Source organism: Lemur catta, chromosome 18 (genome assembly GCF_020740605.2).
Source record: "Lemur catta isolate mLemCat1 chromosome 18, mLemCat1.pri, whole genome shotgun sequence".
Lineage (NCBI taxonomy): Eukaryota > Metazoa > Chordata > Mammalia > Primates > Lemuridae > Lemur > Lemur catta.
This window is the reverse complement of record NC_059145.1, coordinates 11031596-11056454: the sequence shown is the minus strand read 5'-3', so window position 1 is coordinate 11056454 and position 24859 is coordinate 11031596. Positions and strand designations below refer to the sequence as shown.

At 38.0% G+C, this 24859-nt stretch overlaps 1 protein-coding gene across 1 annotated transcript in view; it reads left to right on the top strand.

Moving 5' to 3' along the window:
* Positions 1-267: 267 nt before the first annotated feature.
* Positions 268-24859, top strand: part of GRM7 (glutamate metabotropic receptor 7) — a gene marked incomplete at its 5' end in the record, with an annotated part of 363151 nt that continues 338559 nt past the window's right edge. Inside the window, 2 exons of the mRNA XM_045530458.1 lie at positions 268-431; positions 8019-8173. Of these exons, the coding sequence (XP_045386414.1) occupies positions 268-431; positions 8019-8173 (319 nt within the window). The remainder of the gene's footprint in view (positions 432-8018; positions 8174-24859) is intronic.

The window sequence follows — 24859 nt, the reverse complement described above, 5'->3', positions numbered from 1 at the left end:
TAAACCTACTGCCTCAGAGTTAATGTCTTTGGTATTCCTGAGCATCACTAGACATCTATAAGTGCATTATAAAGAGAAGGAAGTTGTGCCATCCTGGGTGACACGTGCTAGGTCTGAGCATCAACGCAGGGCTCAGCGTGAGGGGTCACGCCTTCCCCACCCTGCAGCAGCTTCAAGGAAGTGCGGTGCACTCAGCGATCAAAATTCCCTCCTCCCCAACTCCCTGCCCTGCCCCCTTGGACATCTCTGTGGGAACTTTATTGACACTCTGCTTTCTTTTCTCAAACAGGTGGGCTCTGCATTGCCCAGTCCGTGAGAATCCCCCAGGAGCGCAAAGACAGGACCATTGACTTTGATAGAATTATCAAACAGCTCCTGGACACCCCCAACTCCAGGGCCGTCGTGACTTTTGCCAACGATGAGGATATAAAGTAAGGATGACTGGTGAAATTTGTTAATGTGCGCGTTGCAACTTTAGGAGCCGGAAAGACCAGGCTGCTGGCAGAGAAAGGGGGAGCCATAGCGTAGGATCACAGCTGTAATTACATAGTGGTGACGTCTGTACTTGCCTTCTGCCCCAGCACACCCAGTTATAGCGAACCATGACAGTAGCAGCATGTTGTTGTCCTGTATTTTCCCTCTTAGCAAATACATGTATTAAATTATTTGGAAAAAGAGAAAAAACAAACTACACTTTTTGAAGGTGTTTTATTAAAACATATCCAAATATAACAGACATTTATTCAAAGAATTGTTCTCTTAATGTAAAATACCTCATAATTCTGGCTTTATTGCTAGTGCCTTAAACTTAGTATATTCAAAAGAAAACTTGTCATACTTCTATATTCTCCAATACATTTTGTCTTTTCTTTTTCCTTCCTTACCTTGATCCTCCTTGGACTCAAAGCTCTGCTTGTAATCATGACTTTCCTTTTTTCCTAGTTCCTTGCATCCTTGGCCAAGCTATAGAGAGCCAACCTTTGACATGTTTTTAGAACGTAAATGCCCCCTGCTTTCTTTTCTGATTACTACCAACCTGGTCCAGAATCTTCATTTGTATCTTTTTAGAACAAACAGTAATTATATCTGATTAAAAAGTAAAAATAAATAAATAAACCTCTAAAAGGATCTAGGGTTAAAAAAAATGCTCCGTCCTGTCCCTTAGCTAACAAGTTCTCCTCCAGGTGCAAGGGGTAATCACTGGAGATGGCTGTGTATGTGCTAGAGGGATGTGCTCCCTGTTTTTATACCAATGGTAGCATCCTATGTGTACAACCTGTTCTGTACCTTGCTTATCTTACCATTTTGTCATAAAGGTCACTCAATATCAGGACCTATAGACATCTAGTCAGTCTCTTTAGTAGCCATGTGGAATTTTATTTTATACATGTACTATAAATTATCTATTATTAATTGACATTTAAGTTTGATTACAGACTATCACAGCTATAAGTAATGCTGCAATAAACTTCCTTTTCCACAAGTTTGTGTACAAATACAAATATAAATATACAAATATATAATGTTAATCTACAATGTATTATGCAATGTGTAAATACATCACATTACTGTAATACAGGTATAGAATAATATGCAAGTATCAGGTTTTATATATTTAAATCATAAGTCCTCACAAATTCCGAGAAAGCAAATTCCTAAGACAAAGATATATCCCTTCTTAAAAAATATAAATATCATCGCCTAGAGTAGTTGTGCCAATTTACACTTCTAACGTGAAAGAGCTATTTGTGGGGTGTTTTAAATCTTTTTCTATCATATGGTTCAAAATAATAATACATCATTGATCTTGAAGATGAGTATATTTTATTAATAGTAAAGTTTAAGGGCTCAGGCCATTATCACTTCTTGCTTGGATTTTTGCGCTGTCCTTGTCACCAGCCTCCCAAACCTGTGTCTCTCTTCCTCCTTTGTGTATCCTCCACACTGCTCCTGAATCTATTCATCATCCTAGTACAAAGCTTGAACTTGAACTTGTAACTGAGGTTTTTTTTTTTTTTTGCTATTTATATGATAAACACTGTCTAACGTTGGGCAAGTTCCTCCCACTGCCTCCCAGCTTCTTTAAGCCTCAATTCTCCCAGCAATACAATGAAAATCATTTGGAATTCTTTTTAGGGTGGTCTGGCCTTGTCTTGCCTTTCTAGTTTTATTTGCTTCTAAGTGCCCTCCTGTTTTATCTATTGAGGCACAGGGGCTGTTTGTATTTCCTCACTCCCAGGTCTTCGTGTGTTCTCCTCCCTCCACCTGGAATGCTTTTGCTGCTCTGCTTCATCATTTCCAATGCCATGTCTAGTGCCACTTTCTCAGGGAAGATTTCTCTGAGCAACGTGACCTTGGAAAACTCTTCATAGTCACTGAAGTTCTTAGTTTATGTCAATGGTATCCTTTTACATTGTTGGATGGTTTAGTTAGCGTGTGGATCCTTCACTAGACTGTAAGCATCATTAGGGCAGAGATGATACCTCCTTTGACTTGCTTTGTATCCTCCATAAATGATCCCAATGCTCAGGACATAGTAGATGCTCAGTACATGGCACTGAATGAATGAATGACATGAGCAGTCTAATGCCCCATATTTAACGATTTAAAAACAAGCTTCTCTTTCTGAACTTCACGTTAATTCAAAATGCCTCACTTTAACATTTTAGACCTCACCTACATGCACCCAGTTCTCCACCTAAAATTCATGACTCTCCTCTTCCAACATGTTCTACTTGCTCCTCCACTGTGGCTTTGCTCTTGGTGGTTTTTCTCTCTTTCTCTTCCTGTTCAGCTTGTGTCTATTATTCAAGGTCTTTTTCAAACATGCCCTTCTCAGGGGAACTGATTCTGATCATCCTTTACATGTATTATTTCTCTCCTTACAAAATTATCTTAGGGAATTTTCTTTCCTACTTTGTGTTTTAGTTATTTATGGAATTTTGTTTTCTTAATATTACTATTATCTTTCTGCTCCAGTGGTTTTTGTTTTTTTAAAAAAACTCTACTAATACCCTTCTTAATCATCTCATAAATCCTTTTTATACCTATTTTACACATTTGCTAAATGTGTAATGCATTGATAAGATATGGTTTCATGTTTATTTTAAAATAGGTTGTACAAGGCTCATAAAAGATTAACTGCAAGCAGCTTTGGTGACAAATCGGTTATAATACTCTTGACTTGCAGGTAGTGTGAATTTTTAATTTTGGGTGTAAAATATAACTAATCCACCCAATAATTAAAGCTCATTCTTTTTGCATTGGGTTTATTTATGTGTTGAATATTATTGTATATTTCCATTCATGGTAGTGATGGCAATAATATTTCTTAAGCACAGTAATAAAAGTCAAATGTATATGTTTCTTCCAAAACATGATCTTAAACACACTGATGTCTGAAGTATACTGATAACTCACACTGTTATTTCTCTCTTCAGAAGATTTATACTGTAGATGGGAAATTTTGTGGTTTCTTGAAACATTAACTTCAAATACTCTGTCAGAGAATTGCAGTGGGAAGACATTATCATCTAGATTTGGAGGCTAAGATCAGTGCTAAGTCAGTCATGGGTATCAATAATTTAAATTTTAGACAAGAACAGATTCTTTTCCTGAAATACTTTATTCTGATTATAAAAGGAATACATACCCGTTGTAAATCCATTGGGAAATACAGAAAATGCTTTTTATTGTTGTTCTTTAATAAAAAGAATCCTTAAATTTTACTTTGCCCCCAATTTTCTAGAAAAATTAAAGGTTAAAGAGAATAATCACAAACAATAATTTTAAAAAATCTCCTATAAAACCTGCGATTCCAACACTCAGAGATAACCACTACTAAAATTCTGGTTTAATGTTCGCAATAATTTAACTTTTACAAGTTTCCTCCAGCAGAATCAAGATCACGTAGAATATTATATGTCCTTTCTTTCTTACAAGTCACATTATAGATTAATCCTTGTCATACCATAAATAATTTTAAATGGTTTAATCATATTGGTCTTAATAAATAAACCAATACATAAATACATTAAATTGACCATACTTTTTTTGTATTTCTATCAGTTTTGTCTTCTCTTCCTGTTTCACTCGGTTTCTCCCTACCTTTTTCATCCTCTTCAAACTTTATCAGCACCTCCCCACACTTGATAATAATAAATTGTATGTTCTCCCATATTTTCTGTGCTCTATTATCATCCTATACATTTAACTATGCATATATACACATATACAGGCAATTTTTGGCCAGTTTTTATCATAGCATAATTGAATAATCTCTTTTTAAAATTTGACTTTACATTTTTAAAAATGCCTTGTGGAAATCTAAGTATATTTTTAATTGCTAAATATATTTTCATCCTTTGGGTGTACTGTCATTTTAAAAACCAATTTCCTATTGCTCTGTATTTATGTTCTTTCCAGTAGTGAATAAACATTTTTATAGCATTTTTTGATCATTTCCTTTGGTTAGATTAATAGATGTGATCTATACTCTATAGGCAAAGAGTATGGGTATTTGATTGTGTTATTTTTATGAAAATAATAAGTATATGTATTTTTTTAAAAAGCAAAACAAGACTGAAACACTTTAGATGCAGAATATTAGTCTCCTGACCCATCCCTCCATACTCTCTGGTTCTGTTCTCTTTGGGCAGCTATTTTAATTCATTAAGCTATTTCTTCTAGTCTTATCTGCATTATGTGCATACATTATTATTTTGGAATTATTAATTTTAAACATTGTCATCTACTAATACTTATGTTAGGTATAATTTAGGTCACTGATGTCTTCCTTATCACATTAACATTGTTCTATCATGTTTTCATTTAACAATAATTGTTGTTTACATTGTTATGATTATGTAAATATCTTATACTACAGCATCAAATATTTTTTCCGTAACATGATTTATTTTTTTGAAAACATTTTGGGTTTCTTTGAGTTAATATCACAGTGTTTTTACTTGCATAGTTATCTTTAATATTTTTTGTATTGATGTTACAGGTCCATCATTTTTTCCCATATGTTCATGTGCAAAATAATCTGAGTTCTGTTATTGTTCGTGAACACTTTTTTCCTGAAATCTCCATCATTATGTTTTAATGTGGATCAGTCACTACCATATTAGAAGTTTTTACCTCCCTCCCTCCCTTTCTCTCTAATTCCTTTTTGTTGGATCCTACGTGATTTTTATTCTTGGTTTATTTCCTTATTTTGCTGGAGCATATCTTCCAATAACTTTTTTAAAAAGAGTAAATTGTGCAGGGTGCAGTGGCTCACCACTGTAATCCTGACACTTTGGGAGGCTGGGGCAGGAGGATCGTTTGAGTCCAGGAGTTTGAGGTTACAGTGAGCTATGAGGATGCTACTACTCTCCAGCCTGGGCAATAGAGCGAGAACCTGTCTTAAAAACAAACAAAAAATACAAAAATAAAAAAGAGTAAATTAAACAAAACTTTTGTGTTTTATGCCTGTGATTTTTTTTTTTTTTTTTTTTTAACAGACAGGATTCCACTCTATTGCCCAGGGTGGAGTGCAGTGGCACAGTCATAGCTCACTGCAGCCTCAGTGATCCTGGGCTCAAGTGATCCTGCCATCTCAGCCTCCCAAGTAGCAGGGACTACAGGCACATTCCACCACACCCAGCTGATTTTTTAAAATATGTAGAAACAGGGTCTCACTATGTTGCCCAGGCTGGCCTGGAACTCCTGGTCTCAAGTGATCCTCTCGCCTTGGCCTCCCAAAGTGCTAGAATTACAGGTGTGAGCCACTGCACCTAGACCCTAAAAATATCCTTATTCTACCTCTGCACTTAATTAGTAGTTGGGAGTATAAGATGTGGCCTCATATTTATGTTTAAATACATATTCCCGACACATAAATTTACAGCCAATAGCTGTGGTGACTAATGAGTTATAGGATTCTTAACTTGTAGGGAGTTTGATGTTCTAATATGGGTTGGAAAAATCTATAAGATCTACTGGACAAATATGCAAATTCTGTTTCCATTGGGATTCTTTGTGTGTCAAATATTAAAATTCTACTTTAAAAAAATCATTTTTTCCTCAAAATTTTGAAGTCATTGCCTCATCATCCATCGTCTTTATTTATCTATTTATTTTTGCTCTTGGGAGGTTGATGATATTCTGCTTTTTATTTTCCTGCGTGCTTTCTGTTTTTCTCTCAAAGAGCTTTTAGAATATTCTCATTATTTCCAGAGATCTTACACCTTGTGACATGTTTAATATCTTCCCCGCTCCATTATTATGTTGGTTGAGCTTTTTAAATTTGGAAACTTATACTTTCATTTTTTCAAATTTTTCTTTATTAGAAAATATTTAAGAAAATTTATTTCACTTTCTCTTTACATTTGTTCTGCAAATGTTAGTTGGACATAGGTCTTCCCAGATTGGTTCTTAATAAGAGAAAAAATGACTCAGCATTTTTTATTTTCTAACTTTTTGCTGTTGTTTTGCTTTCTGGAGAATTTTCTTCACTTTTTTCTATACCTGCACTAAAGTAAATTTAATTTCATGTTTTTAATAATGAAGCGCTATTCCTTGTTGGTTATGTTTTCTTATTATCTTGTTCTTGATTACATATATGATAATTCTCATTTAAATGTTGTTCATATTTTGTTCTTTTCCCGACGCCACACCAGTTTTCTTTCTCTAGTTGAGTTTTCTATTTTGCATTGGAGATTTTCCTCAGTAGTGGGTGACTTCTGACAGTTCCCTTTTGCGTAAGACACTAAGAAGCCCTATGACCAGGGGCAGGGCATGTCGACTGACAGGGCTCCCAGGCGCCTGGGTGGGAATCAGGTTGGCCCTTCTGTTAGAGGATCTCTGTAGGTCAAAACCCAGGGTCTGTTTTCTGGGATGGTTCATGTTCTTCCAGAAAAGCTGTTTTCGGCCTGGGGCATTATACTCCTGGTTACCAGTATTCTGTGAGCAGAAGTTTAAGTTTCCTGAAGTGTCTTTCCATTTCAATACCTAATCCACTGACTTTTAGTTATTTTCTTATCGTGCCACTGCCAGGTTTGGAGCCATCTTTTATCTGTCTTTTACCACTTGGGTGTTCATAGTATCAGAACCTTTTATTAGCAAATTACCATTTCATTTCCTTCCTGGAAGAAAGAGGAGAGCTGGAGTTTTGCTATTTTATGTACAGTCTCTCAACCAATCCTCCTGTATTTAGCCCTACACCTCTGTGGTGCCTGGTACCGCCAAGTGCTGAGAGGCGGGCAAACCACTTCTCCTGTGGTGTTACCCACCAAAGGGGCTTCGGTTGCAGCTTTTCCTGATCTGTAAATGCAGTTACCTCTCATCCATTCCCTCTTCTTCCAAAAATACTATTGCCATAACTTTTCCATGAATAATAAATGGAGATATTAATAATTATTTTATTCCATTGATAATAAAAAATATTCTTTTTTCTTTTATTTGTCCTTGTTATCCTTGTTATGTATATAGTATTTTCATTCATAAACATGGGTTGTAAATTTTTTCATGTTTAGCGTGGAATTCTGTTTATTTTAATAAATAATTTAAGACCTTTAATTTGTAAATATATTGGCTTCCAGAAATGATATGTACCACCAGCAGTGAATGAGAATGCTCATTTCTCCAGCCTCAAGCCAAAACTCACAAAACAAAACAAATAGTTTGGCCAATGTGATAAGTGAATTTGATATCTTGTTCTAATTTGCATTCCCCTTCTTTTTAATGGAGGTAAATGTGTCTCTCCAGCTCATTAAACATTTATATTTCTCCTTTTATCTTCTAACTTGGAATGCTTTTTGCCTATTTTCCTCAAGATGCTTTGACTGTTTTCCTTATTTACAAAAATCTCTTTATATATTAGGGATATAAATCATTTAATAGATATATATTTGCAATTGATTATTTACCTTTGGAGAAGGAATAGCTTGCTTTCCTTTTGATTGACTCCCAATGTGCACACGTTCAGCTGCTGTTCTTTATCATTAATACACTTTTTATATTCCTTTTCACAGGCAGATCCTTGCGGCAGCCAAAAGGGCTGACCAAGTGGGCCATTTTCTCTGGGTGGGATCCGACAGCTGGGGATCCAAAATAAACCCACTGCACCAAAACGAAGATATCGCAGAAGGAGCCATCACCATTCAGCCCAAGAGAGCAACCGTGGAAGGTATGGGTTGTGTCAGCCGTATGATATGCTAAGAGAGTGACTGGTGCTGCCTTGAGTGGCCAAAGCACATGTCTCTCGGAGGGTTTGGCATTTTCACAAAATTTATTTAGGTTCGTTTCGAACTTGTAGCCATGAAATGCCAGTGAAACCACATACCTGGTCTGTTCTTTTGGTTGATATTCCTCTTTGGAAGAGGTTATATTATTTTCATAGTATCACAATTAGCATGTATTTTTTTTTTCTCATTCATGCCACAGGAGCATTCTGAGAGGAGAGTATTACTGTTAATAAGAAGTGAAATATATAGAAAGCACATGCAAGTTTGTGTAAGTGGGAAGCATCTTCTGAGAGAATACTTTCCATTTGTAATGTATCCACTACTTCCTTAGCAAGGTAACTACAAAGATGTTTTTCCCCCAGAACCTCTGGAGGTCCCTCCAGCCCAGGGAGGCTGTGATGACAAACACACCACCTCTCCTAACCACCATCACTCACCTTCCTAGGTAGCTTTTGTTCTCATTTTCTCTTGTCTTCCTAAATTTATTCACTTTTAGGAGAGGGTGTCTATTGGCACCCCTCTGATCTAACGAAGCTTACTTATTATATGTTCCCCTTTAATTTGAAAAGAAAAGTTATTTCTAAACAAAGACACTGTGTAAAGAAAAAGGCACTCCTCTGCCAATATCCAGCTTTGTGTTCCTTTTTCTGATGGGCCAGGTCTCCAAAGATTTCCTAAAGTCTGCTTTGCACATTAAAAAGAACTCTGTCCTCTCATTCCAAAAAGGATCAAATATTTGCATTTCTTTCCATTCTCCCTCTACCCCAATCTAATTAATTATTCTTCCCAGAAGGCTATATGGTCTATGCAGGCCTTTTTAAACAAATAAGGTTGTGGTTCTGTCACTGTTCCCTTTCTGTTATCTGGAGAAGATAAAGATCCCATGAGTCACTCATGTTTTCATTGGGAGGCTTTGAATTAATTTCATTCCTCAATACATGTCCGGAGAAGATCGCCTATCTTACAGCCCAGACCCATGCATCTGCAGATGGGTGGCAAGAATAAAAGACAACATTTTCACTATCTCCACTCCTTTCACTCAAAAGTCAGTATATCTCCTGTGTCCCTTGCTCTGTGCTAGGAGTCAGGAAAACAAAAGATGAGGACTCTAAATCCTCACTGTCAAAGCACACAGAGCTGAAGGCGGGTGTCATGACTATTTAACATGAGAAACACCGTTTAAGTGTAGAACGGAACAGGGCACAGAGGAGGTATGGTGGAAGTTTCCCTAAGGTAATGTGATTGGGGAAGACATCCTTAGATGCATGAAGTGATGACTTAGAGATCATCACTGATAATGAGGAGAACCCCCTACCCCCTGGGAGACGGGGACAGAGGAATGAAGGAGCAGGACACGTTGGGAGAAAGACAAATAATTCATTCTGCAGTACAGCCTTACACTCCAGCCATCTTGAAATTCTTCCAGTTCTTTAAGAATTTTCCTATTTATAAGACATTGGGAAGACCCTTTGCTCTTCTAGAGTTCTAGTCACTATTATACTGTACACTGGCTGATTGACTTCTATTCAGCCTTTGGTTCTCTGCTTAGATGTCAATATTTCTCAGAAGGCTTCTGTGGCCATCCCACCCAGCCAAGCCTGTGTTAGAAGCATCCCACGTATCCCCTGTCATTGTAACTACCTCTTTACTTGTCTCTATCCAGAAACGTGTCTATTATGCACCATTGTATCCCCGGCACTGGGTTCTTTGCCTGAAAGTTGCTGATGCTCAGACACATTTTTTAAGTGGTTGCCTGGATGGATGGATGGAGGAATCACAGACTACATAAGGATCTGGCACAAAATAGGCTTGAAAGTGGGCCCGGGTTGCCTTGTGAAGGGTCTTGAGAACTACACTAAGGAGTTTGTACTAAGTCTAAGGAGTATCTGAGCATGTGAAATATGATGAACGTGGTTAGAAACTCTAAGGAGAGATGAAGGGCAAGAGTTGGCTGACAATCAAGTCAAGGCAATAAATTTCAAGGCAACAAACTGAGGTCCTGTCTTTCTAAGCTTTAGATGCCACATGGACACGATGCTCTTACTACTCCATGGTTACTAACCAATGGTGCATGATATTTTAAGAAATTACGAATTATTTCAAAGGTTTTATACATTATTGAAAGGAAAGATTATTTTCATGTATATATAGGGATGTGCAAATTTGCAAAATCAGACATAAAATAGCATCATGAACTAGCAAAAATATATATATGACCCCAAATAATGAAATGGAGGAGAAATATTCATATTAATAAAAACAATATTGGAATGTGATAGAACAGCAAAATTTCATGCAAAAATTTCCATTCCCGTCCAGAGAAAGGTGAAGATTTTCTTGTGGCTGTGTAAAAAATGCTGTAGCTTCTATCTAGCTATATTGCCTAGGAGCAAAGAGCAGCCAACTTCGTTCACTTTCATAGCAAATGGAACATTAAGATTGTGTCTATGCATTGACAGTGTTACTCCTCAGAAAGTGAAAAAAGAAATGCATACATTTGTGCCAGGGATTCTGAACAAAGCTATGAAATACCTAAAATAAAACTGTAAATGGAATGTGTTCCATATGCGTGAGAAAATTTTCCTGTCCTGCCTAGAGTTGCTTGCTTGTTTTTTCCTGGTTTATTTCTTTTGATTATTTTTTTTTCTTTTTGGTGGATATTCCATACTGGATTGTGCTGAGCCCAGAACATCCTCCAAATATTCCTAATCCTGCTATATATCCCTGTATCTTTGACTGTGTTATATAATGCTCAGATGTAAATAGGAAAAAAACTGGTAATAATACGCCTTCTTCTCCTTCAGATCCATACTGTGAATGTGTTCAGTAAACATCTGGACTTTTGGCTGGCATTTTCTGTATGTGCATAAACATAATGATAAATTATTTTAAGGCCAAGATGCTAGTAAGTTTATTGTGAAAGCAGTTTTTATCTTCTATCTGTATTTATTCCTCATTTATAGAAAAAGGAGCCTCAGTGTTTCTTAGCCAAGGATGTTGTTTCTTCCCCCTTTCAATTTAATCATGATCGGAGCCAAATCCTAGAAAGGTGGGCTGTGGTCCCACCGGCTGCCCGATGTTCCTGGGAGATCTGGGGAATGTCTCCAGAACTTGGCAGGGCTCCCCCAGCTCCTGAGCCAAAGCGCTTCTGTAATTTTTAGCTTCTCTGTATTATCTGATGAGCCAAGGAATCCCTGGCATTTTCCTCACTTGTTTTTGCCCCATTAACGAGGCCTCTCAGTAATCCTCTTTGGCTCCCAACCAATCCTCAGAGCACAAAATGCCCAAGTCACCTTCAACTCTTCACCCTCCAAAACGCTCTGCTTCTCCGAGAGTAGGCTGTCCTCGGCATCCTCTAATTATAGCCAGCAAGGGTCATGGACCAGCATCTTTTCATCTCTGCCATAACCATTAACATTAGGAAGCCAGTATAATGAAGGGTAGATTTTCAAAGCTAACTGTAATGACTTTCACAATTGGTGATGATTTTCAAATGAGTCTATAGAACAGCTTGGTTCATGAATTAAATTTGCAATATATGTAGAAAGAGTCTGGACCCAGCATAAAAAAGCCGGCTCTGTTTTTTTTTTTTTTTTTTTTTTTTTTTTTTTTTTTAAGGATTTCATGATTTTTACTCGCGATTGAAGCAATTCTTTGTTTTTCCTAAAACCAGAAAGATCAAAGCTTTGAAGATCTGAATGAAAATATTTCTGGCTCTAATTTAGATGTGCCCTATTTTGACTTTCCTTGATTACCTGGAATGTTCCACCCATGTCACAGGATTTTGCTGGGTGAATGGGAGAAAATGCCAAGTAAGAAAATACTGCCTTGAACCATGGTGCTGTTTGTAAACAATGCATGCATTGCCTTTTGGACCTGTCACCCTGTTTAATAAGAGAGCAATGAGATACTGCATGTTCATTGTCACAATGTATTTCATTAAGTGTTTCTCTAAATGTTTACATTATAAGCTCCAGCAGAGTATCAGACACTGATCTTCACACGGAAACTTAGCAGATGTTAATCTAGACAAAGTCTCGCATCTAACGTGGAGGTGACAGATTATAAAGAAGCATATAAATGTCATATTAGGATAATTACTGTAAAGTACCCTTTCTTAAGGACCAGCATGTAGGCTACTAAGATGCAAAGGAAGAAGAAAGTCCAGGAAGCCAAGACACAATGCAGGTCAAAATAAAGGTTTGAAAGATGTGGGTCCGGGTCAGCAGCTTAAGCCCCTCCAGATTGTTCTAGATTCCTGGCAGATATTTATATCCCATCCTTTCACTGCCTAAAATCTCCCAGTGTTTCCCTATTTCTTATTGCTCGGGAAAATACTCTTTCCTTCAAGATCCAGATCAAATCATTAATCTTTTTTTTTCTTAAGACTTCCTTGCTTTACTCAGAATGAGTTAGCTATGCTGTCCCCCACAAAAAGCAAACTCATTGCACCCCCAGTCCAAAATGCCACATGCCCCTTTACGGCAAACCCTCATCATCCTCATCTGCTCACATGCAGCACTCACAACTAGACTCTGAACTGCCTTGAATCCAGTGCCCTCCGATTCCCTTTGTTTCTGAACCTCTGGCATCAACCAGAGGACCTAAAACATAATAAAAATATTTTTTAAAAAAAATTCTCTTTCCTATTTACTATATATGAAGGTATTCTCTGAATATACAAGGGACTACTTATTTGTATAAATTTAAAGAAAGAAAACTCTGGACAGGGAAAATGTTTATCCAAAATTGTCTTTCTCTTTGATTTTTTGTTCCTAAAGATGTTCAATAAAAAAAATGCACTTAATATTCTAATTGAACAATTCACCATGTGGTGAGTTGCACTTTTTTGTTTGTTTGTTTGTTTATTTGTTTTGCATCCCTTAGGAGTGGCTCTTGTATGCTTGGTTCATTTTGCTTTTCCTTTTAATTTTGGAGAGCCTGTCTGTGCAGGGTTGACATGATGGCTTGACTGGGTGGTTTGTTGAGATGTTGCAAACATGCATGGAAAGCCTCAGATCTGCCTCCCCAGAAAGTAGAAAGTACAAAGGAGGCAGGCTTTGCCTTGGACATTCCACTGGGAACTTCCTTTCTAGACTGCACTGTGTCTGCAGATAGACTGGCCTGAGGGCAGGAGAGTGAGCAGGGCATGAGGGTGAGACAGACATCTCTGTGCAGAATAATACCATCTTACTTTTAAGTTTGTGACATTTAAACTAGAGATTTTGGCCTTGAGTGGGTGGTAAGAAATGTAAACAGGGAAATCTGCAACCTAGATAACTAAGGAGCTCTGAGAACAATTAACTGTAAGTTGCTTTGTATGAATAGAGTCCCAGTTTTTGAGCCACTCTGTCTCTTGTCAAGTATGATAGACATTCTCCTTACTGACTTCACTTAACTGGCCACTAATCACTTCCAAACAGGCAGATATGCAAACCTACAAGAAAATACCCATCTTTTTTTTGAGACATAGTGTATGATGCCCCAGCGTACTGAACACTCACAGCTAATAGAGTGGTCTCTAGTGTGTCCCACAAGTTGGATTTTGGCTATAAAGAATTAGTTGTTTTTGTTTCTATATCAATTTATTCCCACAAAATGTGTTTCTACAATTATACGATGTAGTTAAAAATCATATTAAACCAATGAAGTTAGTGGAGGGAGGAAAAAAAGAAAAAGATGCTATTTCAAAGAAAATAAATTTTAATGCTTTGAAAACATTTGGTATGTTTATCACTATTAGTTGCAGGCAGGAAAATAGTTAAATGTTGGTAAGAAATCATAAACGCTAGAAAAAATACTGTAGTTAGGTTGCTGTGTAACTACTTTTAAGTTTTCATTTCATCTTAAATACCATAAAACTGGATTTTAGTATATTTTATTTTTTTTCCCAGATGATGACAGACAGGAGAGTCAGGTGATACATGGTCACTGTTTACAGAAAGTACCTTGATCCCACACCCAAAGATTAAATGACCCTCTGTATCTCTCTCTCTCTCTCTCTCTCTTTCTCTCTCGGCAGGGGTGTGTTTGTGTATGTTTCAAATTATAATATTTAATGTATTATGTATTTTTTATGATTAATTGCTAAGATAGACACTTTGATTAACTGAACAACTGTGAGTCTTAATTATATTTGATTATTAGGCTTCCAACATACTAAATTACTTTCATTTGGGCTTTCTCTTTCTAGCACTTAATTTTCTCACCTCTAGAACAAAGGATTTAAGCTAACCTACCCCCAAGGTCCCTTTTAGGAGGAACATTCTAAGAGTCAGGCTCAGGCAGGGATCATTTATTGTTTCTGCTTACCCGGCATCCATTCCCATTCCTGTTACAGCACTCAGGTCTTCTCCTGGGGAAGCCGGCATTCCACCGTCAGCCCACGTTGTTCAGGTGGGCTGGAGTCACACCTTTAGCTCTGGGAGGAGGCACAGAGCTTATATTACTACTGGCCACAATCGAGATTATTTCAAAGTTAGCCCAAAACTGAAGGCAGAGCAAGGTTATGTTATCTAAACCCTAAATGTTTACTGCGCTCTCAGGAAAGAAGCACTCTCTCTCTTTTCCTTAAAGTTACCAAGTTAAAAGGTTATAAACATAGAGCCGCTGGGCCTACTTACATAAAGGGAGCCTGCCCAAAATCATGGAAGAGCTGAATGCTGCAGAAGACGATACCAAATTTCAAAGGCATCCTCACGGTACCTGAGCCCTCCTGTGCCTGAGTTTGGATCTGAATTTTTACTTTTATAAACTTACAGACTCCTGCTATTGCTTCAGAGTAGGTTTCTGTCCTTGCAACCCAAACAACGTGACAAATATGGTTAAACATTATGGTGACTTTCTTCTGGGCCTTTTGTGCCACTTTTTCTCATGTCTCAATTACATCCTTTTCAAGTGCCATTTACCCCACATTGACGTCTTTCTCTTCCATTTTCTCCCTTCTTTATCCTTCTCCCATGAAATCTGTGCCTTCTTCAAGCCCCAACCTAAGTCTCAATGCTTTTCTTCCCTCATCACCTCAGCCTTGTTCCTGATCTCATCCTCTCAGGCACACTGTGTCTATATCCTGCTTACAAAACATTTGTCACAGGGAATCGGTTATTCTTCGTATATATCAAAGGTGTTAAATAGGATCTAAATGATAGATTCAGATGAACTCTCAGATCACTCTCCAGAAATCTAATTGAGAATAAAATAGACCTTGAGGGAGAACTTCCTCTAAAGGAAGAATGATGAGATGAGCCGGGCCCAGTAAGGAATGCTCGTTGTGAGAAGGAAGGGGCAAACTTCCCTCTCTCAAGGCCAGCACTCGTTGGGCACAGTCTGCACAGGCTAAGCTCCACTGTGGTGACAGATAACCGCTGGTTGGACTAACCAAACAAATATTTCTCAGCCGTGTAAGTCTGCTGTGGTTCCAGAATTCCCAGGACGGTTGTGCTCCATGTCTTTGCTCAGCATTCGAAGCTATTTCACGCTCATGGCACCTCTGTTTCAACACACTCCTCTTTCCCCACTGTGCAACCTTGGAAGAGTGGCAGGTTCACACGCTACTCATCAATGCTTCTACCTGAAAGGGATGTGCATTATTTCTCCCATTTCATTGACCCCAAAGCAAGTCACAGCAAGTTTTTTTCTTCAAGCGGACTTGTTTAGGGAAATAAAAGGGAGCTGACTGTTGATGACCCTAAGGCATGTCTGTCTCAAGCTCCACTTCACTGAAAACTTTGGTAGCTGTTAAGACGCTAATAGCAACATGTTGTAACTTTCTAAGAGAGTGAACTATATGAAGAGAAATGCATTCTCCCCCACTTTGTCACAGATCTCTGAATAGCTTTGACACCATGACCATGTCTTGGCAGCAGTGCAAAGCAGGGCATTCCAGTGTCAGTGGACAACATGGTGCTGAGCAGTGTCCTGACAGCACCACTGTGCCCAGAAAATGCCCCAAGGAAAATAGCAGTTGCTAGAAAGTGGGGAGATGTGCAGTGGGCTTGCTCAGGAGAACATGTGTGACACCCTTGGGTGGACATTCTGCAGGAGCCACATGGGGAAGTGTCACTGGGGCTTGGTAGGGCATAGATGATATTATTCCATTTATTCCTGCATACTGTGGGGCTTGGTGAAGTTCCAAATCTCTATGAGACTGTGGACTTGTCATTTGTGAATGATGCTCTTAACTGTTCACTCAACACCCTTCTTTTTGGCCAGCAGAAAGCTTCTTCCACTATGGAGGTTAAAATGCCAAATGCTTACTTACACCCCTCCCCGCACCCTCCCAGTTAGAGGATAAGCAGTTCACTTAATCCTGACCATTGGGACTCACTAAGACATTTTCTGAAGGAACTTCTTTTGGACATATTTTCTTCCCCTAGGAAAAAAAAAAGAGGCATGTTAGTAGGGCAACTATATGACTTATTATCCAAACCAGAATACCTTAGAAGTAAAAGGTTCATATTGTGATGATTCCAGACAAACCAGGGTATATAGTCCCCCTGTTCATAAACAGGGAAACCTCCACCTCCTCTTCTGTTTTTGCTATGTTGTCATGTGAGGACAGGATACTTGGAGCTACTGCAGGCATCTTAACAAAGGGAGAGAATGTCAAAGTCAGAGGAAAGTGGAGAAGACAGATAGAAAAATCACGGGCCCATGATGGCTTGCTTAAGATGGTGAACCAATCCTGGAAGCATCTATGTTAGGATTTGTTATATTAAAAACACTGCTGCTATCTTTAAACTACTTTTAAGCTAGATATTTTGTTACATGTGACCTGAAGTATCCTTAATAATATATATGTCTTACTCACTTCTGTATACCCAGCACTTCAATAATACCTGTAACTTAATAGGCTCTCACACCATGTTTGTTGAATGAATGGATTTTTCAAAATAATGCTGATTTTTTTTTTAAAAAGAGAGATGGATTATAAAGAAAGTCATATTACTGTGGAGTGAAAGTTAAGATAGCTGCAAGATAGATTGTTACCTTCACTCTATATACCTATATTTATCACCACAGGTGATATTATTTTCATAAATTTTCATTATAAAGTTACTTCACAAGCCTTTTTTATGGAAATTATGAACTACATGAAAATATCCATACAAGGATTGTCCTTAAGGGAAGGTATAAGCTGGAGAATGCTCTTACAATTGTGAAATCAGTACAGCTAATGGTTCTTGATTGGTAACAAAATTGTAAAAAAGGAAAAGAAAAAAAAGAGGGAGAAATTTAATATTTTAAACAAACACCCTTTGTGGTAAAATTAGAAATATATAAATATTGATAACCTAATTTTAATTTTGAATGAAAAAGCAGCATGCAAGTGTCTTGACAAAATGTTTTCCATGTCTAGGAAATTTGACACCAATTATATTATTTGGGGTTTTCATTGAATTAACACATTTAACACTGGGAAGATTCTCTCCTTAAAATCAATGGTGAATTTTATGTGATCCTCACCCAGCTGAGAACTGATTGTCTGTATAATGTGCACTCAGGGTTACAAGACTGTCTGTCCAACTACGTCACCAGCAACTTCCCCCCAAGTCATCATATCTACTTTATAACATACCATCCCTCTGTCTTTGTCCCTCCATCCCCCCCAAAATTGTCACTGTCATATCATAATTAATATTTCTATATATCACAGAGCTATAAATAATGGGCTGTTGGACGTGGAGGACACCTTTTATTCAGTTAACAAATATTGAGTGTTTGCTATTTGTCAGACACTAACTACAGTCAGGTGCTGGTAACCAGAAAACAAAGATCTTTGCCTTCTTAGAGATATATTCTAGAAGAGGATGAGAGATGATAAATCAATAGGCATAATAAATAAGTAAATCATATATAATAATAAGAAATGCTAAGTCCTATAATTTCTACTCTTTATTGATATTCTTATCTTGTTCATATATTGTTTTCCTGTTTGTCGCGCCCGCCTCGCCAGCAAGGAAGACGCGGCAACAGGAGTTCTTCTACAGTGCTTTATTGGGGATCCCTCTAAGCTTCAAGATGCGGAAGACCCTGAGCACAAGCTTTCACACAGTAATATACCCTCAGGGAAACAGGAAGTAACAGAGATAGGTCAAAGTCAATCACAAGCGGTCACCAATAGGCCGAGTCAGAAAACCTCATATGCATACTTATGTAACAGACCTACAGATGTACTACGCATGCGCCACACTTGTTTACCTCAGCCAAGCCACCGGAAATCGGCGCCATCTTGTAATGGCGTCCGCGCTCCCCACACCTGTTTTCATTCAATTCCTTGTGGTTTCCTTTAACTCTTTGAGATATTTAAGATAGTTGATTTAAACTGTTTGTCTAGTAAGTCCAATGTCTCGGCTTCTTACTGGACAGTTTCTGTCAATTTATTTTTTTTTCCTTTGAATAGGACATACCATCCTATTTCTTTGTATGTTTTATGAATTGGTGGTGGTTGTCAAAAACTTGGCATTTGAATGTTATAATGTGTTAGCTCTGGAAATAAGATTCCCCCTGCCCCATAGTTGAGTGTTCTTGATTGTTGGAGGCTACACTCATCTGTGTGTTGAGTGACTTTTCCCAACTATTTCTGTAAAGATTGTATTCCTTGTCATGTGTGATCATTGGAATCTGTTTCTTTGCCTTGTACTCATCTAGTGTTTTGACAGAGATTTCATTAAATGTCAGTACCTTAAAAAAGCAAACAAAACAACAGCAACAATAAAACAAACAAACAAAAAAACCCACTGCTCCCAGTCTCTGTGCATTGGCTCCATGCTGGAAAACTCCTTCAACCCCTCAGTCAGGCCCTTTATGACTCTGCCTTATGACTCACTTCCTGCTTGCACTGAGTCTAGAGGTCAGCCAACAGTGAACGCGAAAGGTCTTCTGAGGTCTTTTCTGAGCATGCACCCTGCTCTGGACATGTATGTGGATTTCTAAGTTCTCTAACATACATAGGTAACTTTGAATGTCCTCATTTCCCAAAGAAACTCTGTCTAGCTTTTTCTCCCAGGCTTTCTGCCATGTATTGCATGCCTTGAATCCAGTCTTTTACCGCAGGTGGCTGTGGATTTTTCATTCACTCACAACACTTTCTAGCCTCTTTTCCACTCTGAGCAAGTTCCAAGTTATGCAAAACAGAAACAAATGCCCCCTGTGTCAGCCCTTCAGGTAGCTCCTGGACAGGTTGAAGCAGATAAATACAATAATTTGTGAATAAGTTCTGCCTTGTTCCTTCCAGAACCCTGTGTTAGGGTCCCATGATGGGAATATTGACCTACATTCTCAAGACCACTGTTGAGCCATTGAAATATAGAAGGTGTTTAAAGAAGTGTTATAGGAAATGGAGGGGACCAAAGGCTACTTGCTGGAACATTTGATTATTAAAAGGCTGAGAAAGTAGATTGGCCAGTGAGGTTAGCATAAAAATGAGTATGATTTCTTGGGGACCAGGCAAAGTAAATGTTTTAGAGCAGAGGGGATTTGTCAGCTTCATCAACATACTGCTGTTAACCTGGGTAGAAGCACTGAGAATTGACCATTTGATTGGGCAATGTCTCCACTTCAGTGGTGGTTTTGAAAGAGAGTTGTTACATTTGAGTGATGTTGGCAAAAGCCTGGTTAAGGTAGGTATAATAGCATGGGGAGGAGTGTGTCTACAGTTAATAAACACCATACCACCAGCCTTTCCCTGATTTTATATGAGCGTATCACAGACATTGAGGAAAGAGGACTATGGTCACCTAAATCTGAGTATCTTCAAAGAATAGGTCATTGTCAATGTCAAAAGGGCATAAATATACAGGACAAATAATAACCCTGCCCTCTAGAATATCAAGTTAATTTTGCATGTGAGGTCATGTTAAGACATGTAGATAAAGCAAAGGCTTAAGAGGTACTTAATGAAGCAGGTATTTTGCTATCTTAACAACATGATGCAATTTACTTTGAGGCATGTACTCATTTATATTTTGGAATATATATGTATATATATATATATATATAGAGAGAGAGAGAGAGAGAGAGAGAGTGTGTGTAAGAGAGAGAGAATCACCACCAGTCACTGTGTATTGCTAGCGTGGCATGGCGTTAACCAGTATCAGCTCCAATGATGGTTGTGCCACCAACTAGCTGGGATGCTAAGTAGTTACAGGAAAATAGTTTTTCTGCTACTTTATTCCAGTTTTCTTTTATAGAAAATGATTGGATAGGATTAAATGATTACTGAAAACTTTTATTAGCCTTAGTGTTCTCTAATTATGTTACCAAAAAAAAAAATATGTTGTATGTGTACACAACGTAAACCAAAAAATCTTGAAAGACTACTGTCAAGAAGAACAGCGAGGGAATAAAGAGAGGGAATTATAAGTTTAGGGACGTTCTAGAGGCAAGAACAAAATTGATTAAACAACAATGAAAATAAGATTTTAAGATACTGACCTCAGTTTTATTCATGTGGAAGATAAACTACTATGACATTATTAGAGGAGAGGCTGAGGAAGAAGAAACAAGAAAGGGATCCAAGGAGAAGTGAAGTCTAAAATCTGAAGCCAGAAAAAGGAAGAAATGTACAAATTGAGTAAAGAAGAGGGAGCAAAAATTACAAACATCTTAACACTTTGAAATGTCCTATCCTTGGAATCAACTGATACCAAAACAAATTGTTCTGAAACATGTCCAAAATCTACTTTTCTTCCCTTTTCAGGACATAAGCAATTTATTTCCTTATCACAAGGACAAGGAAACAGTTTTTTTCTGTTTTTATTACTTAGAAGCATTGACTTGGTCCATTGCCTGGAGGAAGGCAGTTAAATAAAGACTGAGACTGAGACTTCCCTTTTTTGCAAGCAATGAAGGAGCCCACAAACTCACCTATAGGCTGAGAAGAAGCACACCTAGTGCAATTAAAAACAGAGTACAATTAGTTTGGATTAAGTGTGAATCATAAGACAGAAGTGTTTGGAACTATTAAATCCAGGGTGAATATGAAAGCAAAGCAGTAGTGGGAATTGAAAGGGCCATTAAGTTAGCCAAATGGATGGCCGGAAGAAAAGTCATTTATAAAAACAGGAGGTTGAAGGGGCTTCTTTAATGTTCTTTAACAAAAATTAGATGCTGGTTAATCTCTCTTCATTTGGAAAAGGGAGGAGAAAAACCTCTAAATACGAGATTTTTTTTTTCAGGCTCAGTATGTTCCTGATATTAGGTTAATTGAAATTTTAAAGTTAAAATGACCTCCTTCTAACCTTAAGTAGAAACTTTTTTTCCTTAGTCAATTGTAAAAGGGGATGTTTTGCATACCATTTCCGAAGACTAAATTTACTGTACTATTTGTAATTTGACTGAGAAAATTACTTCCCTAACCTCTTAGTACTTCATCCTCTTTAATATTGCTGCAAGGGCTGATTGCTTTTCTCTTAGAATTCACATTTCAGACAGAATATCGGTTTGTCTTCTTGGATTTTGGGAGATTTTGGCAAAAGCCATAGGGTGTTCCCAACCTGTCAAGAGTTTGTGAAGTCCGTTTATTTAATACATCTTCAACAAACCTTAGTGGACTGCAGCCTGGAAATCCTGGTAGATCCTAGGGATAAAGAAATAAGGCACCACCCCTGTTGGAAAGGATTTCTGTCCTCACCTGTTGCTAGGCTCCCGGTGGATGCATCAATAACAAAAGACAGATTAACAAGGGAAAAGCATATACATTGGTTTAACCTAAGTTTTAGGTGACACAGGAGCCTTCAGAAATGAAGACTCAAAGAAAAAGGGAAACCTGTGTGTTTTTATGCTGAATTTGATGGAGAAGTGTCTAGTAGTGTAGAAGTGTGATTGGGCAAAGGAGATATGATCTAATGGTAATAAACTGCGGGAATTTCGCAAGGCCTGTTTGTTCAGATTCTTCCCTGTGTCTTCAGAGATAATGACATTCCTGCCCTCTGGGTATAGGGAGGATCCTTGAATGAGAGTCTTAGGACCTGCTTCAGAGGAGAAGGATTGGAAAAGATCAGAGAGGAACCTTCCTGTTTCTCCTGTTGCCTCAAATGCCAAGGTGCCATATTTTGGGGTAGCATGTCCTGAACCCCATAAGTGTGTTATCAATGTGTGTGTGTGTGTGTGTGTGTGTGTGTGTGTGATTTTTCACTCAACATAATGTTTTGGAAATGGATCCACACTGTTGCATATAACTGTAATTTCTTCTTTTTTATTGCTGTATAATATTCCATCACATTATACAAATATACCACAATGTGATTATCTGTTGATATTACATAACCATTTGTCTTACCAGTGCTCTGCAGATGTAATTTCTGATACTTCTCCTATTTTAAGCTGAAAGACTATATTAAGACACTAATATCCCTGTTATCTTTTATTACTTTTTAAAGAACATGTCTTACTGGGTAAATTCATATTCTCGCACTTTTTTTCAGTGCATGTACCATTTTGATGAAGTATCCTAGTGCTTTTTCCCTCTTCTCTATGTTTCACTGTCATTGAGTCCCCCGCCCCCCGTGAGATTTTGCTGCAGTCGTAAAGGAGGGACAACAGAGGAGCAATGCATGTGGGTTGACGGCAGCAGGAAAGTCAGATGATGCAGAAAGATGGAGCTATATGATGCAGGCAGTATTGGAAAAGAATTATTTATATTCTGAGTTGTCACACAAATGTTATAGAGTTCATGAGGTTCTGATACTAATGATGATGCTAACAGGTTTTAAATTTAGATGGGATATCTACTTGTAATTCTGCCTATAAACCGAGTTGCCTCATGGCCTGTATGTATGTGGGACTGGCACTATATGTTAAATAGAGAGTTCAGTGATTTGATGAATTTGATTAATATAGGAAAAAAACCTCTGGCCAGTCCCAAAAAAGTGGAATAATTAATCACATAATTTCCCTCCTTAGGAAATAGATAATTTGTTAGCTACATAGTATCTCATCTATGTATGCTTTTCTGTCCTTATACCAAAAAAAAATCACAGTGGAACAAAATTTCTCTTTTTCTATTTTACTGCATAGTTTAACAGTCTTTGGTTTGTGGCAGTTGTTTTTTTTTTTTTTTTTTCTAGTCAAATAACAGTTTTCCAAAAGCCAATCACTCTAACATTGACATTTGGAGCACTAATTTATTCTAACCTCAGGGAATTTGCTTTTTAGGAATAAATTGAGCATTGAAAATTTCTGTCTGATGTTTTTAAAAAAGTTTTGTGGAATTTCTTACATATAAGTCAAGCAAAGCACAGCATATTGGCACTTCCTTTTGGGTAGCATGGGATTCTAAAAACTGTTTTTCCTTTAAACTGATTATTTCAACTACCAACATCATCCATGCAGGTGCTGGTGACTTATGCTCTGGCTAGGTTATGTTTGGCCTCTATATGCCTGTGTCAATGTGAGTGGCCTCTAGCAAATTGTGTGTGATTCTAAGAAAAACCCAAGAATTTTACAAACATAGTTAATAGTGAAATAGAAACAGGATGCCCTTGAAATTAGCTGTATAAGTAATAAAATGGGGAGTATATGGAGTTTTAAATTTTGTTTACTTCATGAGTAGAGTGATTAGATAATTGCATGCTATTTCCATACAATCATAATGGTGATAACAGCGATGACATTACTACTGAACTTCTGTTAGGTCCTTGTAACATGCCAGGTATTATGACATATAATCTTGGAAGTAAGAACTATCTTTATTCATATTAAAAAGATGGAAAAAAATGGATGCTTGGGTTAGGTAACTTGCCCAAAGTTACGTAAGATAATATCTGCTGAAACTGGGATTTCATCACAAAAGCTATCCGATCCCTACCACTGTTTTCTTAACTACTGCTTTCTACGTTATCTAGGGAGGGGGAGATTTACAAGTTGGTGTACAAAATGTGTCATTAGGTTTTGAAAGTGGGAGCTTCGGGAAGGACTGAAAGTGGTGCTGATTGTTAGAAATGTACCTATTTTGATGGCATCGGTGTCTCAGATTGACTTCCTTAGAGGCAGAGTCTAAGTGAAAAAAACTAAGTTTTTGTTTTTTGTTTTTTTTTTTAAAAACACAGTAGATACCAGTGCCACATCACAGCACCACCCAGAGTGCTCACCTTCCCCCCCACAACCTGGCCCCAAGGGTACACCCAAAACTGGAAAAAACAAAAGTACACCCAGATCCCTGCTCCTCCCCTGGAAGAGAGGGCCTTGGCCAGGAAGCCCCTGCCACAGTTCCCAGCAGGCAGGAGAGTGGAACCCTAGGGAGAGATTGTGGTGCATGTGTTTTATTGAGGGATTGCTCCGGGAACAAAGGAAGGAAGGGAAGGAGGACAGGGCACGGAAGGTACTAAGGAAGAACGTGGCCTCTCCTGGAGTCTAGCTTCAGCCTGAGCACAGAGATCTCTGGAGCATGAATTGCGCCAGAGAATTGGTCCCACTAAAAGGCAAGAGGGATGAATATTTGTATTCCAGGGTCAGTCATTCATTGGCCACAAGTCGCCTCTAAGGATGGGGTATAAATGACTCACAGAGTCAGTTTCTGCTCAGCCAAAGGAGAAGCGGGTAGCTGTGCATCCTTAGCAGCCTGGCGTGCATTATGCAGCTTTTTTAGGAGTAAGAGGGGCAAGACACAATAACGTTCCTTTTACTTT